General features: G+C 49.1%; 1 protein-coding gene across 1 annotated transcript in view; it reads right to left on the bottom strand.

The window, feature by feature from the left end:
- The window catches only part of OLFML2B (olfactomedin like 2B), a 124768-nt gene extending 108068 nt beyond the window's left edge, over positions 1-16700 (bottom strand). The window contains exons 1-2 of the mRNA XM_075067997.1: positions 16521-16700; positions 14777-15040 (exon numbers count right to left, since the gene is read on the bottom strand). Coding sequence (XP_074924098.1) covers positions 14777-15040; positions 16521-16700 — 444 coding nt within the window. The remainder of the gene's footprint in view (positions 1-14776; positions 15041-16520) is intronic.
- Between the last annotated feature and the right edge of the window lie 1304 nt (positions 16701-18004).

The raw sequence follows: 18004 nt of genomic DNA, 5'->3' as shown, positions 1-18004 counted from the left end.
GGCCTGGGTTCCCCCCAAACCTCCCAACTCCTGATCAGACACAGGAGGAGTTGACCCAGACTGTGGGGAAGATCACTGAGGTGAGCAAATCTGCCAATAAGCACAGGACCCACCAAGGTAGAGGAGGAACTTTGTCACAATGGATAGTTCATGTCCATAACGTCATAGAGGGGTTGGAGGAAGCTAGTGCATTAGAAATGTTGGGATGCGGAACTGGAGGGAGCAGGCACATGCGAGACATTGAGGTGCAGGGTCCGATGGAGCAGGTTTGTGAAAGATGTTGGGGTGCATGGCTGGAGGAAGTAGGTGCATGAGAGACCTCGGGGCTCAGGTTTGGAGGGAACAGGCATGTGGGAGACATCGGAGCGTAGGCCTGGAGGAAGCAGGTGCATGAGAAACATCGGGGCATGGGGCCAGAGGCAGCAGGCGTGTGCGAGACGTCAGGACGTGGTGCTAGGGGGAGTAGGTGCGTGAGAGACGTTGGGGTGTGGGGCTGGAGGGAGCAGGCATGAGAGACAGATTGGGCACACGGCTGGAGGGAGTAGGCATATGAGAGATGTCAGGGTGGGGGGTTGGAGGGAGCAGGTATGAGAAACACATTGGGCACAGGGCTGGAGGAAACAGGCACGTGAGAGATGTTAGGATGCGGGGCCGGAGGGATCAGGTGTGTTAGAGATGTCGCAGCGTGGATCCGGAGCAGCAGGCATGTGTAAGATGCCACAGGGAGGATTTGGAGGGAGCAGGAGCATGAGAGACGTCAGATCACAGAGTCAGAGGGAGCAGGCACGTGAAACACATTGGGGCATGGGGCCATAGGGAGCAGGCCTGTGGGATATTGGGGCACGGGGCAGGAGGGAAGAGGTGCGTGAGAGACCTCAGTGCTCAAGGCAGGAGGGAGCAGGCATGTGAGAGACATCAGAGCATGGGGCCGGAGGGAGCGGGCGTGTGAGAGACGTCGGGGTGCAGGGCCAGAGGGAGCAGGCATGAGAAAGATATTGGGCACAGGGCTGGAGGGAGCAGACATATGAGAGATGTCGGGGCATGGAGCTGTAGGAAGCAAGCACAGGAGAGGCGTTAGGGCCCAGATCCAGAGCAGCAGGTTCGTGGGAGACATCAGGGCTTGGGCCCGGAGGGATCAGTTGCTTGAGAGACCTCAGGGCGTGGGGCAGAAGAAGCAAGTGTGTGAAAGACCTCGGGACGCGGGGCCGGAGGAATCAGGCACATGAGACACGTCGGGGTATGAGGTCTGAGGGAGCAGGCTGTGATGTTATTGACATGAACTGTGACTGCATAGATCATTGTTGCAACCAAGGTCTTATAGTTACACCAAATCTTGTACAAAGGAAGTCAAGGTGTCTATGAAAAGGTTGTAATTTGTTGGTTATGATTATGCTGCCTGTATGTGTGTATCATTTTTATATATGAAGTTATGAATATTGGCTATGTACTTGTATCTCAGTGTATTTGATTCTAAGTAGCACCAGTGAAGCATTTGGCCGGCTTCTTGAGAAGGGACTCTTCAGATTAAGTGCCCAATAAAGAAACACTGAACTGACAATGAATCTTGGGAGACTCCAACACACATATGAGAAGCCTCCCTGGGAACGTTCAAGGTAGCATGTGAGCAATGGCTGCTCTACCTGTAAAGAACTGAGTCATGTATGGACATGTGACTTGCCCATGTGACTCCAAACTCCAACTTGCTGCTGTGATTTTCTACTGTAAGAACAAAGGGGTCCTTCTACATGGCAGAGGATATAAAAGGCCCTGGAAACCCCTCAATTTTGTCTTCAGTCCTGTGTCTTACCTCTGGAGGAATTGTGCTACAAACTGAAGCTCTGAACAAAGGACTGAATGACCCATCCCAGCTGTGGCTGTACTGGAGACTTGATTTGAACCTGCAGTTTATTCCATCACTGCTACAAGCCTGAACCAAGAACTTTGCCGTTACCGTATGTAATTGATTCCATTTAACCAATTTGAACTCTCATCTATATTTCTTTCTTTTTATGAATAAACTTTTAGATTCTAAAGGTTTGGCAACAGCATGATTTGTGGATAAGATCTAACTTGTATACTGACCTGGGTCTGGGGCTTGGTCCTTTGCAATCAAGAGAACCTTTTTTCTTTTTACTGGGGTATTGGTTTTCATAACCATTCATCCCAATAAGGTGTGGCACTGGTGGTGATACTGGGAAACTGGACTGTCTGTGGGAATTGCTTGTATGACTTCTGGTTAGACAGGGGGGTAAAACCGAAGTCCTCTCTGGCTGGTTTGGTTTGCCTTAGGAGTAAAGAAACCCCAGCCTTAGGCTGTGACTGCTCTACTCTAAGCAATTTGTCCTGAATGGATACTCTCAGTTGTGTCCCGCCAGAGGCAGCATTGTTACATCTGTTTCTTCCAGCCCTGTGCCCACTGTCTCTCTCATGTCTGCTCCCTCTGGCCCTGCAACCCGACGTCTCTCACATGCCTGCTCCCTCTAGCCCCGTGCCCTGACATTTCTCATGCACCTGATCCATCCAACTCTGCACTTTGATGTCTCTCACAGGCCTCCTCCCTCCCCCAAAATCTCTCATAGGCCTGCTCCCTCATGCTCTTGTACTGACATCTCTCATGTGTCCTGATTCCTCCGGCCCCGCGTCCCAATGTCTCTCACACACCTGCTTCCTCCGCCCCGCGCCCCAACATCTGTCTCACACACCTGATACCTCCAGCCCTGCATCCTGACATCTCTCCCACACCTGCTCCCTCCTGCCCCGTGTCCCGATGTTTGTTATGCACCTGCTTCCTCCAGCCCCATGCCATGACATCTCACATGTGCCTGCTCCCTTCGGCCCTGAGCCCTGACATCTCTCATGAACGTGCTGCTCCAGATCTAGGCCCCGATGTCTCTCACGTGCTTGCATCCTAAAGGTCCATGCGCTGATATCTCTAACACACCTGATCCCTCCAATTCTGTTCCCTGACATCTTTCACACACCTGCTCCCTCCAGCCCAGACTCCCAAAGTCTCTTACATGCCTCCTTCCTCCATCCCTGTGCCCAATATTTCTCTCATGCCTGCTCCCTCCGGCCCCACACTCCGACATCTCTCACGTGCCTTCTCCCTCTAGCTCCACGTCCCGACATCTCTCACATGCCTTCTCCCTCCGACCCCATGCCCTGACATTTCTGACACGCCTGCTCCCTCCGGCCCTGTGCCTTGATGTTTCTGAAGAGCCTTCTACCCCCAGCCCTGCGCTCCAATGTCTCTCACATGCCTGCTCCCTCCAGACCAGTGCCCTGATATCTCTCATGCACCTGCTCCCTCCAAATCTGTGCCATTACATCTCACATGTGCCTACTCCCTCCATCCCCGAGTCCTGATAACTCTCACAAACCTGCTGCTCCGGATCCGAGCCCCAACGTCTCGCTTCCTTCAGCTCCGCACTCCGACATCTCTGAGCCTGATCCCTCCAGCTCCATGCCCTGACGTCTCTCGCACACTGCTCCCTCCGGACTCGCGCCCAGACATGTCTCACACGGCTGCTCCCTCCAGCTCAGACCCCCAAAGTCTCTCACATCCCTGCTTTCTACAGCCCTGTACCCAATGTCTCTCTCACGCCTGCTCCCTCTGGCCATGCACTCTGACGTCTCTCACGCGCTTACTCACTGTAGCTCTGCATCCTAACGTCTCTCAGAGGCCCGTTCCCTCCAGCCCTGTGCCCTGAGGTGTCTCGCATGCCTGCTCCTTCCAGCTCCACGACCCGACATCTCTCAAGTGCCTGCTCCCTCTGGCCCTGCGCCTTGACATCTCTCACGCGCCTTCTCCCTCTGGCCTTGCGCCTCGATGTCTGTCATGTGCCTTCTCCCTCCAGCCCTGTGTCCAGACGTCTCTCACAGGTTCATGCTCCTTTGGGGCGTTGGCCCCAAAGTCTCTCATGCGCCTGCTCCCTCCAGCCCTGAGTCTCGAAGTCTCTCATGTGCCTCCTCCCTCCAGCTCCACCTCCCAACCTCTCTAACACATTTTCTTCCTCCAGCTCCGCATCCTGATGTCTCTCATATGCCTGCTCCCTCTGGCCCCGTGCCTGGACATCTCTCACGTGCCTTCTCCCTCTGGTCCTGTGCCCCAATGTCTCTCATGCACCTTCTCCCTCCAGCTACATGCCCTGATGTCTCTCACACATCTGCTCCCTCCGACCCCTCACCCCAACATCTCTCACATGCCTTCTCCCTCCAGCCCCTCACCCCAACGTCTCTCACGCACGTGCTCCCTCCGGTCCCTCACCCCAATGTCTCTCACATATCTGCTCCCGCTGGCCCCAAGCTCTAATGTCTCTCACGCACTTGCTCCCTCCAACTCCACGCCCCAATGTCTCTCATGTGCCTGCTCCCTCCAACTCAACACCCCAACATCTCACGTGCCTGCTCCCTCCATCCCCTAGCCCTGACGTCTCTCACACGCCTGCTCCCTCTGTCCCTGCACCCCAATGTCTCTCACACACCTGCTCCCTCCGGTTCCATGCCCTGACTTCTTTCACTTGCCTTTTCCCTCTGGCACTGCATCCAGACATCTCTCACAGGTGTGTGCTCCTTTCGGCCCTCTGACACAATGTTTCTCACATGCCTGCTCCCTCCAGCCCTGCGTCTTGAACCCTCTCACGTACCTCCTTCCTCAGGCTCTGCCTCCCAACATCTCACACACACCTGCTCCCTCCAGCTCCACATCCCAATGTCTCTCACATGCCTGATCCCTCCAGCCCTGCATCCTGACATCTCTCACAGGGGTCTGCTCCCTCGGGCCCTCAGCCCCAATGTCTCTCACACACGTCTGCTCCCTCTGGCCTCATGCCCTGACCTCTCTCACACACCTGCTGCCTCCAGCTCTGTGCCCCAATGTCTCTCATATGGCTACTGCCTGCGACCCTGTGCCCCGATGTTTCTCATGCGCCTTCTCCATCCGTCTGCACGCCCTGATGTCTCTCACATGCCTGATTCCTCCGGTCCTGCGTCCTGACATCTCTCATAGGGAACTTCTCCCTCGGGCCCTCGGCCTCGACGTCTCTCACACACCTCTGCTCCCTCCAGCCCAGTGCCCTGATGTCTCTCACATTTCTCCTCTCTCCAGCCACAGGTAGATGTGCCCCCCTCAGCATTGGCTCAGGGTGAAATGAACTGGTATTTTCAATACATGTCTTAATGGGCAAGTATCCACATAATATACATACACCTGGAACCACAGCTACAGTCTAGGTGCAGTTGGAGAGTGCAGAAGCCACAATGGTTTATAAGAACTTCCTCTTTGATTCCAATTCCCACTGATCCACACTCCTTAGACTTTGCTTTGAGTTTTGAACTGAAATGGTCCTAAAAACCCACAGTAAAGCTCAGCAACAACTGCTGTGTTTCACCCATTTCATGCAGGAATCATACACTGCCCAGAGTCCCTCAAAAGATTCGTGCACTACAGCAATTTTTTGGGCATAATTTAGGCTGAGTTTTGAGTTTAACAAAATGTATGGTCTTGGGGTCTGTAATACAAGATTCTAACAGTTCTGTTCACATCCTGGCCGGGGGATGTTTACATCCCTCTGCAAAACTGCTCCCTTTGAAATGGAAAAAAATCATGAAAACATCAATTCCTGGGCGGAAGGTCTTCCGGGTAAAGCTCCGACAATGATTCCTTCCATGACCTTGGGTGAATCACTTGGCTGTGCCTCAATTTCCTCCCCTTGGAAATGTGATTTCAAATCTTTTTGTGCGGAGACTCACTATGTCACTGTGAGGTGAGGAGGGCAGTAGGTTTATAGTATTTGTCCGTTGCTACAGAAATGCAAAACTTTATCATCTTAGGTTCTGAAAAAAGTTTTCTCCTCATGCCCCTGTATTTTGGGAGTCAAGTGCTCAGCAGACACTCTTTAACACTGCATTTAATACAAGCAGCACTCTGCAAGCTTCTCTCAGGCATAGCTGAGTGGCACCCAATGTCCTTCCTGTCCAGGCTCTGTGCCTACTCTGCTAAGTCTGCCAGCAGGGAAGACTTTCTGCTAAATGACATGGCAGCTTTTCGTAACACAGTCTGCTTTGTGGATATGCATTTAGTCCAGTTCCTAGTGGAGAGTGAGACCATCAGCAGAGTTTACATAAGCCACCAAACAGCCATCAGACAGTCACATTGTTGATAGAGGCTGGATATGCACCACTGACCTAGCAAAGAAAAGTTGTAGAGTCCATTAAAAGTCTTCCAAACCATCCAGTCATGCACGACCGTACATCTGAGAGTAAAGAATGCAGGCCATAACTACAAGAGGAGGGCCTGTATCCTGGAAAGCAGTGACTCTGGGAAGATTTAGGAGTCATAGTGGATGAGGAACTAAAAATGAGTAGCACTGTGGCAAAAACGGCTAATGTGATGCTTGGATGTATAAACAAGAGAGTAGTAGTAGGGAGGTGATTTTACCTCTGCATATGGCCTTTGTGAGACCAATACTGGATTATGCATCCAGTTCTGGTGTCCAAATCTTAAAAAGGATGTTGAAAAATTGGAAAAGGTGCAAAAAAGAACCACTAAAATTATTCAAGGGCTGGAGAAAATGCCTGATAATGAAAGACTTAAAGAGCTCCATCTTTTCAGCTTAATAAAAAAAACCAAGAGGTGACTTGATTATGGGGTATCAGTACCTCCACAGGGAGAAAATACTGGATACTAAAGGTCTCTTTAATGTAGCAGAGAAAGGCAGAACAAGAATCAATGGCTGCAAACTGAAGCCAGACCAATCCCAATGAGAATAAGGCCCACATTTCTAACAGAGAGGGAAATTAGCCATTAGAACAAACTCTCCAGGGAAGTGGAGGATTCGCCAATCCAACCTTTCTGGAAGATACAAGTTATTGAACTCGGTATCAGGGTAACTGGGTAAAATGTAATGGTCTGTGATATACAGGAGGTCAGCCTAGGCGATTCCTTCTGAACATAAAATTTATTCATTTCCCAAGGAGAAAGTTTAAAAATCAGAAGTGCATGTCTTCCCCCTGCCAGGCTTTACAGTGCATGGCTTCCACACTGTGGCTATATATTGCTGGCCTGTCTGACACAAGGAAGCATCGCCCATTGTGAGAGAGAGCCTGTTCTCACAGCTTCTGCAGCTTGATTTCTTCAGCAAAAAAAATGTTTGGCTAACCCTGTTGAGGGATCTTTCTGAACTGAGCTGGCGGGGCTCAGCCCATTCCTAGATGACAAGTATCCATGCCACAACTGGCTGTAAATACCTCCTTGGGGGGAGTCTCAGCAGAGGCCAAGGACTGGACTAGCCATGGAGAATGAACTCCTCCTAGAGGCAGGCTCTCGTTGCTGGGCTTGGGCAGGCTCCTGTGTGTGGATGATGTGCAGGAAGCTCACACTGCTGTTGCACATGTCTGTTGATAAAGAGAACTTCAATGTCTGGATCTGTCGTTTGAGTCTCAGATTAACTCACAATAAACAAAGAGACCCAGCATGAGTTTGCCTTTTATCATCATAATGACTTCATACTTCTCACTTTGTCTCAGCTGTGACTGTAAACATGGTAATGGAGCCATTACAGTGAACTGAGTCACCGTTCAAAACCAAACATAGTACTGTGCAAAAAGCTGGATAACATATAGCTTATCCATGCACTGGGTACTGTTCTAACTATGCACTGACACTATCCATAGTAACAGCTCCTTGGAGAGGGGCCCCGTGGCCTATGTAGACAATGAATAGGAAGACTACTAAGTAAAGTTGTAGATCCAGTGACATTGGACATTGGCTGCAAAGTCTCACAGTTTCATAGTCTTTAAGGCCAGAAGGGACCAACGTGATCATCTAGTCTGACCTTCTACACATCGCAGGCCACAAAACCCCCCGCTTTCCCTCCTGTAATAGACCCCTAACCTCTGGCTAAGTTACTGAAGTCCTCAAATCATGGAATAAAGCAGGGTGGATAAAAATCAATGACACTTTTTTTAAATAAAAAAAATCAGATTTTTTTATTTAAATCTGATTTTTTTGATAAAATGCTTTTTGAGTAAAAAAACTATCTTTAGATAGTTTTAATTAAGATCCATGATGACATATCTTTGAGGTATAATGTAATAGGGATTATAAATTCTAATTCTATAGTACGAGACAATATATTCATGTAATGTTTAAGAAAAGTTTTGTAAATGAGTTCCAATAGTTCATGGATTAGGGACCCAGTCTTAAGGGGCTTCCAGGGGCTTCTGTACAGATTATTTAGGTTAATCTTTCTATCTACCCAATGGGACTCAGTGCTCAGTCTAGAATAGAAGCGGAAAAATTTTTGGCCTGAGGGCCGCATTGGGTTTCAGAAATTGTATGGCGGGCCAGTTAGGGGAGGCACAGCCTCCCCAAACAGCCAGGTGTGGCCTGGCCCCCACCCCCTATCTCCCTCCTGCTTCTTGCCCCCTCTGGACTCCTGTCCCATCCAACCCCCTCGTTCCCTGATAGCCCCCCCCAGGACCTCTGCCTCATCCATCCCCCCGCTCCCTGTCCCCTGACCGTCCCCAGAACCCTCACCGCTGATTGCCCCCTGCTGCCCCATGCAACCCCACCTCTCATTCCTGAGTACCGCCCCCAGGACCTCTGCCCCATCCACCCACCCCTTCTCCCTGACCACCCCTGCACCCCTGCCCCTGACTCCCCCCCACTGTCCCATACAACTCCCCTCCTTCCTGACTGCCCCCCAGAACCCCTGCACCCATTCAAGCCCCCCATTCCCCGCCCTCTGACCTTCCCGATCCCTATCCACACTCCCATCCCCTGACCACCACCCCAAACTCCCCTGCCCTCTATCCAACCCCCTCTGCTTCTTGTCCCCTTACCATGCTGCCTGGAGCACTGATGGCTGGCAATGCAGCTGTGGCTGGAGCCAGCCATGCCACTGTGCAGCACAGAGCACCGGGTCAGGCTGCGGCTCTGCAGCTGTGCTGCCTGGCCGCCCAGAGCATTGTGCCGGCAGCGCAGTGCGCTGAGCCTGCAAGGGAGGGGGAACAGCAGGGGAGGGTCCGGGGGCTAGCCTCCCGGGCCAGGAGCTCAGGGGCCAGGCAGGACAGTCCCTTGGGCCAGGTGTGGCCCGCAGGCCATAGTTTGCCCACCTCTGCTCTAGAAGATACCATCAGAGATGCTTAGTTTTGCAGTTCTCAAACCGTAGATTTGTGTCTTCAGAGATAATATGCTTGTTAACAGCAAATATCTTTTAAAATAAATAATATATAGAAGTGAGAAATAACGGCCCTCAACCCTATTGTCCCTCTGCAAATTTGTGTACACAGAGTCAATCCCTTACCTCTCTCTAAAAGTGCAAAGTTTCACAAAGTTCAATGAATAGAAGATTGTTGGGGGTTGAATAGATCTGGAGAAGGAGAAGAAGTCTGGATATAAATGTGAGGAAGGAGGGACAGGCAGTAGAAACAAAAGTGAAACTGTTTGAGCAGCATATTCCAGAAGTCTTGAGGTCTTTCCGAGTGTAGCTTTCATTAATTTGAGATCTACCATATCATTCTCTCATTAGAAGGGAAAACCTATAATGGCAACAGGACGTAAAAAAGACCCAGTTTGGGAATATTTTAATGAAGTTCCTCTCCCTGTGGGTAAGACAGGCATGTGTGCAAAATGTAAACAGTGTAACAAAGAAATGCAAGGCCTGTTTGCCCGAATGAAACAACATCAAGAGAAGAGTTTCTTCTCAGGAGGAAGCTGTGTTGAAGATGGTGAAAGGAACATGTCTGAACATGCAGGATCTTCAGGCTGGTAACGTTTTTTATTTCATACTTCTTTCTTAAGGACTGCCTGTCTTCTTTATGGACTATTCTTGAATTCTCATATTTGAGCAAAAATATAGTGGTTTCTCTATGATACTATCATTTTAGATGCAGTTGTGATAAAAAATATATAGCTGTAGTAGATAGATCTTCCTTTTACAATTTGACCTTTAAAACAGTACTGAGTGTCAGCAAATGCAATGAATAATACTAAATGAGCAGTATGGTAATAATAATTAAATAACTGCATTGACTTATTTTGTTTAGGAGAATCTATCCTCAACATACAGGTTTCTGAAGACTATCCACATTCAAGATCACCATCATTTTCTATAGTTTCAGAGTTATCTGCCAATGATAGTGTTTCAGTCACATCATGTATGTCACATAGCCACAGTATATCACCTGTAGCAAAAAGAAAAAAAAAATCTCCATCATCCAGAAACAACCATAGATAAATTGTGATAAGAACCAGCAGATTACAAAATGAGGTAATTGAGGAAAAAGTTGCCCAGTTTGTTTATGCAACAAACTCTCCTTTCCATACGATTGAGAAGTTGAACCCACGCTTTATTAACATAGTTCCATCATTAAGACCAGGATACAGGCCACCCAACAGAGCAGATGTCACAGGCAAATTGCTGGATAAAGTGTATAAAAGAGAAATTGAGCAGTGTGCAAAAGCTCTAGAGGGTGAAATTGTCAACTTGAGTCTTGATGGGTGGAGCAATGTCCACAATGATCCTGTTGTATGTGCTTGTGTGACCACAGAAGCAGAGAATGTCTTCCTTACAGAAACAATTGATACATCAGGAAATGCACACACAGCAGAATGCTTACAAGTAGTAGCAGTAAAAGCTGTAACAAACTGTGAAAAAAAATGCAAAGTCTAATACACAGGTTGGTCACAAATAATGCTGCAAATGTATCCAAGATAAGAAGAAATTTAGAAGAGAGTCCCAAGCTAATAACATACGGTTGCAGTGTTCATTTGATGCACCTCCTAGCCAAAGACTTCAGCGTTCTAGAAATAAAGGCTAATGTTGTTGAAATTGCAATATACTTCCGTAACAACCACTTTGAAGCAGCTGCTCTGAAAAAAGTGGGAGGAACCAAGCTAACTCTCCCACAAGACGTGCGATGGAACTCAGTAGTGGACTGTTTTGAGCACTGTATCAAGAACTGGCCTAATCTGATAACAGTTTGTGAACAAAATTGTGAAAAAATAGATGGCACTAAAAAAACGAATGGGACAAGCACTATCTCCAGCTCATTTTCTTGCAAATATTCTCAATACTCGGTACCAGGGTCAAACCTTAACTGCCAAAGAAGAGGAGTTAGCTATGACATGGGCATCCAGCAGTCATCCCTCCATAAGGCCAACTATAATAAACTTCAGATCTAAGGATGAACCATTTGAGAAATATATGTTTGCTAATGATGTTTTAAAGAAAGTCACATCAGTGAACTGGTGGAAGTCACTTAAGAACTTGGGTTCAGAGACTGTTGAAGTGATGATCTCACTTTTAACAGCAGTAGCATCTTCTGCCATTGTAGAAAGAATATCTTCTTCCTTAGGACTAATTCATTCCAAACTGAGAAATCATTTGGGACGTGAAAAAGCAGGAAAGCTGGTTTTTCTTTTCCAGATTATGAACAAACAGGAAAATGAAGGTTAAGACGACTGAGTTAGCCGCAGAAGCCAATATTTTAAGTTTCTCATGTTGACCTGGCTGACATAGTCGATTTAATTTTTGTTGTTTTTTTTTAAATATTTCATTTAACTATTTTAGTTAAAAATAATTTTAACAAAAACAAACTTGATTTTAAAAAACTTGAATGTTTAACTAATTCAAAAATTCATATGCTTTTGTTTTGTTAAAATATTATGTTTGCTGTTGAAGAAAAATACCCAGAATACATAACATTGTTGTTTTAAATCAAATCCACCCTGGTTTAAAGGCTTCAAGTTACAGAGAATCCACCATTTACTCTAGTTTAAACCTGCAAGTGACCCGTGCCCCACGCTGCAGAGGAACGTGAAAACCTCCTGAGTCTCTGTCAATCTGACCCAAAGGAAAATTCCTTCCTGACCCCAAATATGGCAATTAGTTAGACCCTGAGCATGTGGGCAAAACCCACCAGGCAGACACTCGGGAAAGAATTCTGTGTAGTAACTCAATGCCCCATCTCCAGGTATTGGAGGTATTTGCTACTAGCCGTCACAGATCGGTCACATGCCATTGTAGGCAATCTCATCATTACTATCTCCCTCAGCCACTTCACGAGCTCAGTTTTGAAGCCAGTTAGGTTTTTTGCCCCCACTGGGAGACTGTTCCAGAACCACATTCCTCTGATGGGTAGAAACCTTCATGTTATTTCAAGCCTAAACTTGTTGATGGCCAGTTTATATCCATTTGTTCTTGTGTCAACATTGGACTTAATTTAAATAACTCCTCTCCCTCCCTGGTATTTATCCCTCTGATGTGTATATATAGAGAGCAATCATAGCTCCCCTCAGCCTTCGTTTGGTTAAGCTAATCAAGCCATGCTCTTTGAGTCTCTTCTCATAAGGTAGGTTTTCAATTCCTCAGATCATCCTTGTAGCTCTTCTCTGCACCTGTCCCAGTCTGATTTCATCTTTCTTAAACGTATGAAACCAGAATTGCACCCAGTATACCATATGAGGTCTCACCAATGCCTTGTTCAATGGTAAGAACATTTCCCAATCTCATTTGGAAATCTGTCTCTTGATACATCCTAGGAGGACGGCATTAGCCCTTTTCATGGCCGCTTCACATTGGCAGTTCATAGTCAACCTGTGAGTAACCAATACACCCAGGTCATTGTCCTCCTCTGTCACTTCCAACTGTTAAGTCCCCAGACTTGTTCATAACTGTTCACTATGTCATTTGGAAACGAAAGAGTTAATATGTTACTGTAGCATCACAAAAATTTGAAATGGGAAAGACCTATTGACCTGTTAAGTCACCTAGCCCGTCCCCTACTGGTCGGCAAGATGGTTCACTGCAATATCAATCTTATATTTACATTGTAGTAACTTTCATCCCAAAGGAACCCAAAATGCCTTACAGACTGATCTGCCAGGGTCACACTAGCCTCCAATGGAGTGAAATAGAGCAGCGGTTTAACAAAGTGAAGTAACCCCATTCAGCAATTTTGACAAGTGACAAATATGCACTCCATCCTTGGCTCAGCTCATTCTGTGTTCTCTGAATCCACAGAGCAGCAAATGAGAATTTCACATCGCAAAAGCTATAGCAAACAGAGAAAACAATGTGACTTAAGGATTGAGTGTCAACTTTAGGAGTAAATCCACTGTGGTGTGTTAATTTAAATCACTCCCTTATGGCTCATTTAAGCTAGATTTGTGTATAAAATATGCAGATACAAGAGCAGCCAAGAGATAACATTTGTAAAAAAGTATTAGGTAATTAAAGTGCAACAAGATCAGAAGAAGAGAGTTTTAAATGATACTACTGATGTTATTATGAGTTGGCAAAGTTTATAACCGGTTTTTAACTGGATTTTATTTCAGACTGAAATAGGCAACATCTGCTGTGGATACTCTGTGCTTTTCAGGGCAACATTCTCCTCTCCAATCCACTTGTTAATATCTTTTCAACATTACAGATTTCAGATCTATTGCATATTCTGTACTCCTCTGCATGCATGGGTGGTGCGAGAGCCCCCCGTTCAGGGAGGGTAGCCCGCAGCTCTGCCCTTTCTGCCCAAGGACCCTCCCCTACCCCATCCCTTCTTCCCCTTCCTGCCCCAGCAGAGCCCTGAGCCCCAGCTGCCTTGAGCCCCAAGACACCGCCAGCTAGGGCCGGCTCTAGCAATTTTGCCAACCCAAGCACAGCGGCATGCTGCAGGGGGAGCTCTGCCGCTCACCGGTCCCGCGGCTCCGGTGGACCTCCCGCAGGCGTGCCTGCAGCTGCTCCACCGGAGCCACAAGACTAGCGGACCCTCCAGAGGCACGCCTGTGGGAGCTCCACTGGAGCCACCTGCCGCCCTCCCGGCAACTGACAGAGTGCACCCCGTGGCATGCCGCCCCAAGCACACGCTTGGCACGCTGTGGCCTGGAGCTGGCCTTGCCGCCAGCTGGCCCATGCACCGGCCATCCACAGCCAGCCAGAGCCTCAGCCCGCCAGCCCACCCAACCCTTAGCCGGCCAGCCCACCCACCTTAGCCCCAGCCAGCTTTTGGGGAGAGGCTCAGCAAGGGTGGGAAGAGGAGCAGTGTGGGTGGTGCCATGGGGGAAGTGCAGGAACGGGGTCTCAGGACAGAGCATGGGTAGGGCCACGCCTGGCTGTTTGGGGAGGCTTAGCCTCCGCTGGCCTAAGATACCCACTGCTCATGTCTGCATGACTTCCACTGATGTCAGCAGTAGTCCTACACCAGTGGTTCTCAAACTTTTGTACCGGTGACTGACTCCTTTCACACAGCAAGCCTCTGAGTGTGACTTCCCTTATAAATTAAAACCACTTTTTAATATATTTAACACCATTATAAATGCTCGAGGCAAAGCAGGGTTTGGGGTGGAGGCTGACAGCTCATGACCCACCATGTAATAACGTCACAACCCCCTGAGAGGTCCTGACCCCCAGTTTGAGAACCCGTGTTCTACACTGAATAAGTGCAAATCACTGCTGTATGGATAGGAGCTATGCTGTACATGGTGTTCAGGAAAATACTGCCTTTCTTTCATCTGTGGATATTTTAACACTTGCTATCTCGTGGTAACAATTTCCCTAGTGTAGATGAGGCTTCCTGCACATTATCACTGCCAAAACTTGGCACCAAAGTGTTAGCAGCACCTTTGCCAGCTGAGGTAATCAATCTATGTTTGTACACCTTATAATAGATCTTTTTCTGGGACTGAACCTACAAAGGGCAAGCCAAGCCTGCTTCAGATGCGCAACGTCTTTTGCAAACTTGCACTCCCATTGAAAAGGAACTATACTGATACCTTTAAGTCACTGCTCTCTGCTTCCCGCAACTTCTTCAACCTGAAGTCCCCCTCACAAGGGTTCAGAGCAGAAGGTGGAGCCACGCAGGCACACTTGCAATCAGGTCCTGAAGTGATGGTTTCTACAGTGTAAAAATCCTCTGCTTTGGAAGTGCCTTCATTAATCCTTTGGCAGGCGCCTCGGCCCAGAGGTCTGACCAGACACTTACACTGACAGTTGGAGCCTTCGGACACTGCTTTCACCTTGTCATAGTCACCTAGCAACTAATCACAAGAAAATCACAATGCATCAGTTTGCTCCTAACATAAGATTTTACTTTTGGTTTACTTTGTAAAGTTTTTGAGAAAGGCTCAAACACTCTGAACCTTGCAGAAATAGCTCACTGCTTACACAAATTGCTGACTAACATTTCTTCAAGACTGCTTGGTTTTTTGCTACTGAGCTATTTGGGAAAGAGAGATTTCTGATGAGATATTTCATTTCACCATTGGAAAAGAAACTGCTCAAGCCCAAACAATCCTAATCTACAAAGGGTTTGGTAAAATTAAAATTTAAAACAAAGGGACAGAGCCACCACAATTTATATTACATACACTGATTCTATCAGAGTTAATCTACTGAATTCTTTGTAGCTACATACAAGGTGCTCTACTTGGGTGGGTTTTAGGAGTTAAGGGAGTCAATGCGTGGTCTGGAATAATGCATAAAAGTAACCCATATACTTCCTGGTAATATATAATTTCTAATAGTCTCCTACAATTCCACAGGTTTCCTTTATAGAGATTCACAGAAACTGGTCATGAAATTGAAATATAAAAATAACTTGACAGTATATTTTCAATATTCTTCTGTGTTAGACATTTCCAAAGATAGCTAATATTGTACAGTACATCTGCCAAATCTAACAGAGAACACACCCTGAACTTTGCTGCTTTAATACAGATGCACTATTCTTGAACAAGGTGGGGGAGGTAATATCTTTGATTGGACCAGCTTCTGTTGGTGAGAGAGACAAGCTTTGGAGCTTACAGTGAACTATTCCTCCGGTCTGATTTGCGTGTAAAACACGCAGACACAGGAGCAGTCAGGAGGTCTGGTCTGAAGAAGACCTCTGTGTAAGCTGGAAAGTTTGCCTCTCTCACCAACAGAATACAAGATATGACCTCACCCACCTTCTCCGTCTAAAATCGTAGGTCCAACAGGCTACAACACCGCATACATGGAAGAGTCTTGATTTTCAATCATTTCCCTATGATACAGAGAAGCTGTGAATTGATTCTCCAGTTCCCTATACAGCAGTTCAACTGTATACAGGGAACAATTACTGTGCTGCAGTTGCAAATAAACAAAAGGGTGAATGGAATTAACTATGTGGATTGGCAATTAATTATATGCAGCAACAATCAGAATAATAAACCTCTCCTGCTCTCAGCTCCAATAACTAATCCAGTTCCCAAAGCGGGAGAGCAAGACAGCTCGGATTCGTAAAGCCACAGGAATTTGGCTCTCCCTTAGCCACTGGCTGCCTTGCCTCCCCACCCCTGGCTGGGAGCCTCACCTTAGAGCAAGCGGGACTGGAAGGGTTAAAGCCCCAGCGTCCTTCAGGGAAACTTGGCACCAGAGGGCCAAGTCCTCGCGCCTTTGTGCAGAGCGACACACACACACGCAGCTCCCTGGCGAGGGATCCTCAAGCCCGGTTGGTGCCAGGGCAGCTCGGCTCTGCACGCTGGGGGGGAGGGTTACCTGAGATAAGATGTTCTCCTGGTTGTCCGCCTCGTTTTGCAGGGGCTCCTCCTCTGGGACCCCCTCCGGCTGCGAGGTGCGGGCCGAGCCGGGCCGGGCGGGGGTCGCAGTCGGGGGGACGCCCCTGCCCGCAGCCACGAGCGCAGCGCAGCAGCACAGCAGCACCAGGGGCTGAGCCATGGGGGCAGCGGGCAGGGCGGCCGCAGCGGAGATCCCGGCTCCGAGCGCTCGCTCCGGCTAGGTGCGCGGCAAGGGCCGCTGCCGGGGCGCGCCGCGCATGTCCCCCGGGGAGCGCGCAAGGCTCCGTTTGCGCAGCCGGGCGCGCTTCCCTAGCGAGTGTCGGCGGAGCGCGCTGGGCTGGCGGCTGGCTGGGCTCGGCGGCAGGGCAGGAGGCGGGAGGAGGAGCCTGGCTATTGTGTCTCCGTTCGGCCGGGGCAGGGACAGAGGAGGAGCAGCCTGGGCCAGAGGCTGGCACCGGCGCCTGGAAGCTGGGAGTCCAGAGCCCGCCCCAAGGGTCTGAGCCCCTCCGCCCCGTGGGTGCCCGTTCACCCCGGGCAGATGCCGTGCACGGGGCTGACAGGTCGAGGCAGTGTTTAGAGGGCGCTTGGCAGAGCCCAGGGCAGTGAGCTCTTACCCCCACTGGGGTGCCATGTCCCCAGAGCCGTGTATCAAAGGTATGGGGGGCACCCCGGCCACGGAGGCATTGACATCCCTCCCCTGTGCTGATGCTCTGTCCAGCCAGGGACCCCTCTGCAGCAGCCCACAGTACAGTGGCATCTGGTTCCCACACTAGCTGTGCCAGCCAACCAGCCTAGCACTGAGCACTGTGACAGTCACCTGGCAGGCAACAGTCAAGGACAGGGACTACATGGGTTAATGCAAGAGCGAGTGGGAGAGGCTGTGCGAGGCCCTGACTTCAAGCTTGTCACATGGCTCCCCTGCACAGAGAGAGACAACGGGCACCAGGGGAAGAGAGCAGAGAGGGGAGCCCTCAATTATCTCTCTGACAGAGACTTAGGAGGCACAACAGCATCCATGCAGGAAGGGGAGCCCCAGAGAACCTCTGTGGCACAGTATGGGTCCCAGTGCAGGAGCTTAGGGGTGGCAGGCACTGTGCTGGCCACCAGCAGAGCACATTCACCACACAGCTTAGGGTTCTGGGTGCGATTCCCCCCTCTCCAGGGAAGGTGAGGGAGGCAGCTAGAAGGGCTGCTTAGGGCTGGAGGGAGACAAGGACTGCTGGGTGGGTGAGATGTTGGATGGGTGCCGTATATGTAGTGGGGAAACCAGGGTTTCTGGATGGCTGATGGAGGTACCCAAGTGGTTACTGAGGGTTACCTGACTGGGGCTGGAGCTATGTGTAGGAGCTGGCATAGGTGGGCACTGGTGTGGCTGTGGGTAGCTAGAAAGTGTCTGTGTAACACAGACGGACAGCAGTCATCAGCAGGCAGGATTGAACCAGGGACCTCGAGCTAAATGCATGA

The sequence above is a fragment of the Chelonoidis abingdonii genome, chromosome 7, assembly GCF_003597395.2.
Source record: "Chelonoidis abingdonii isolate Lonesome George chromosome 7, CheloAbing_2.0, whole genome shotgun sequence".
NCBI lineage: Eukaryota > Metazoa > Chordata > Testudines > Testudinidae > Chelonoidis > Chelonoidis abingdonii.
This window is presented reverse-complemented; position numbering and strand designations above follow the sequence as displayed.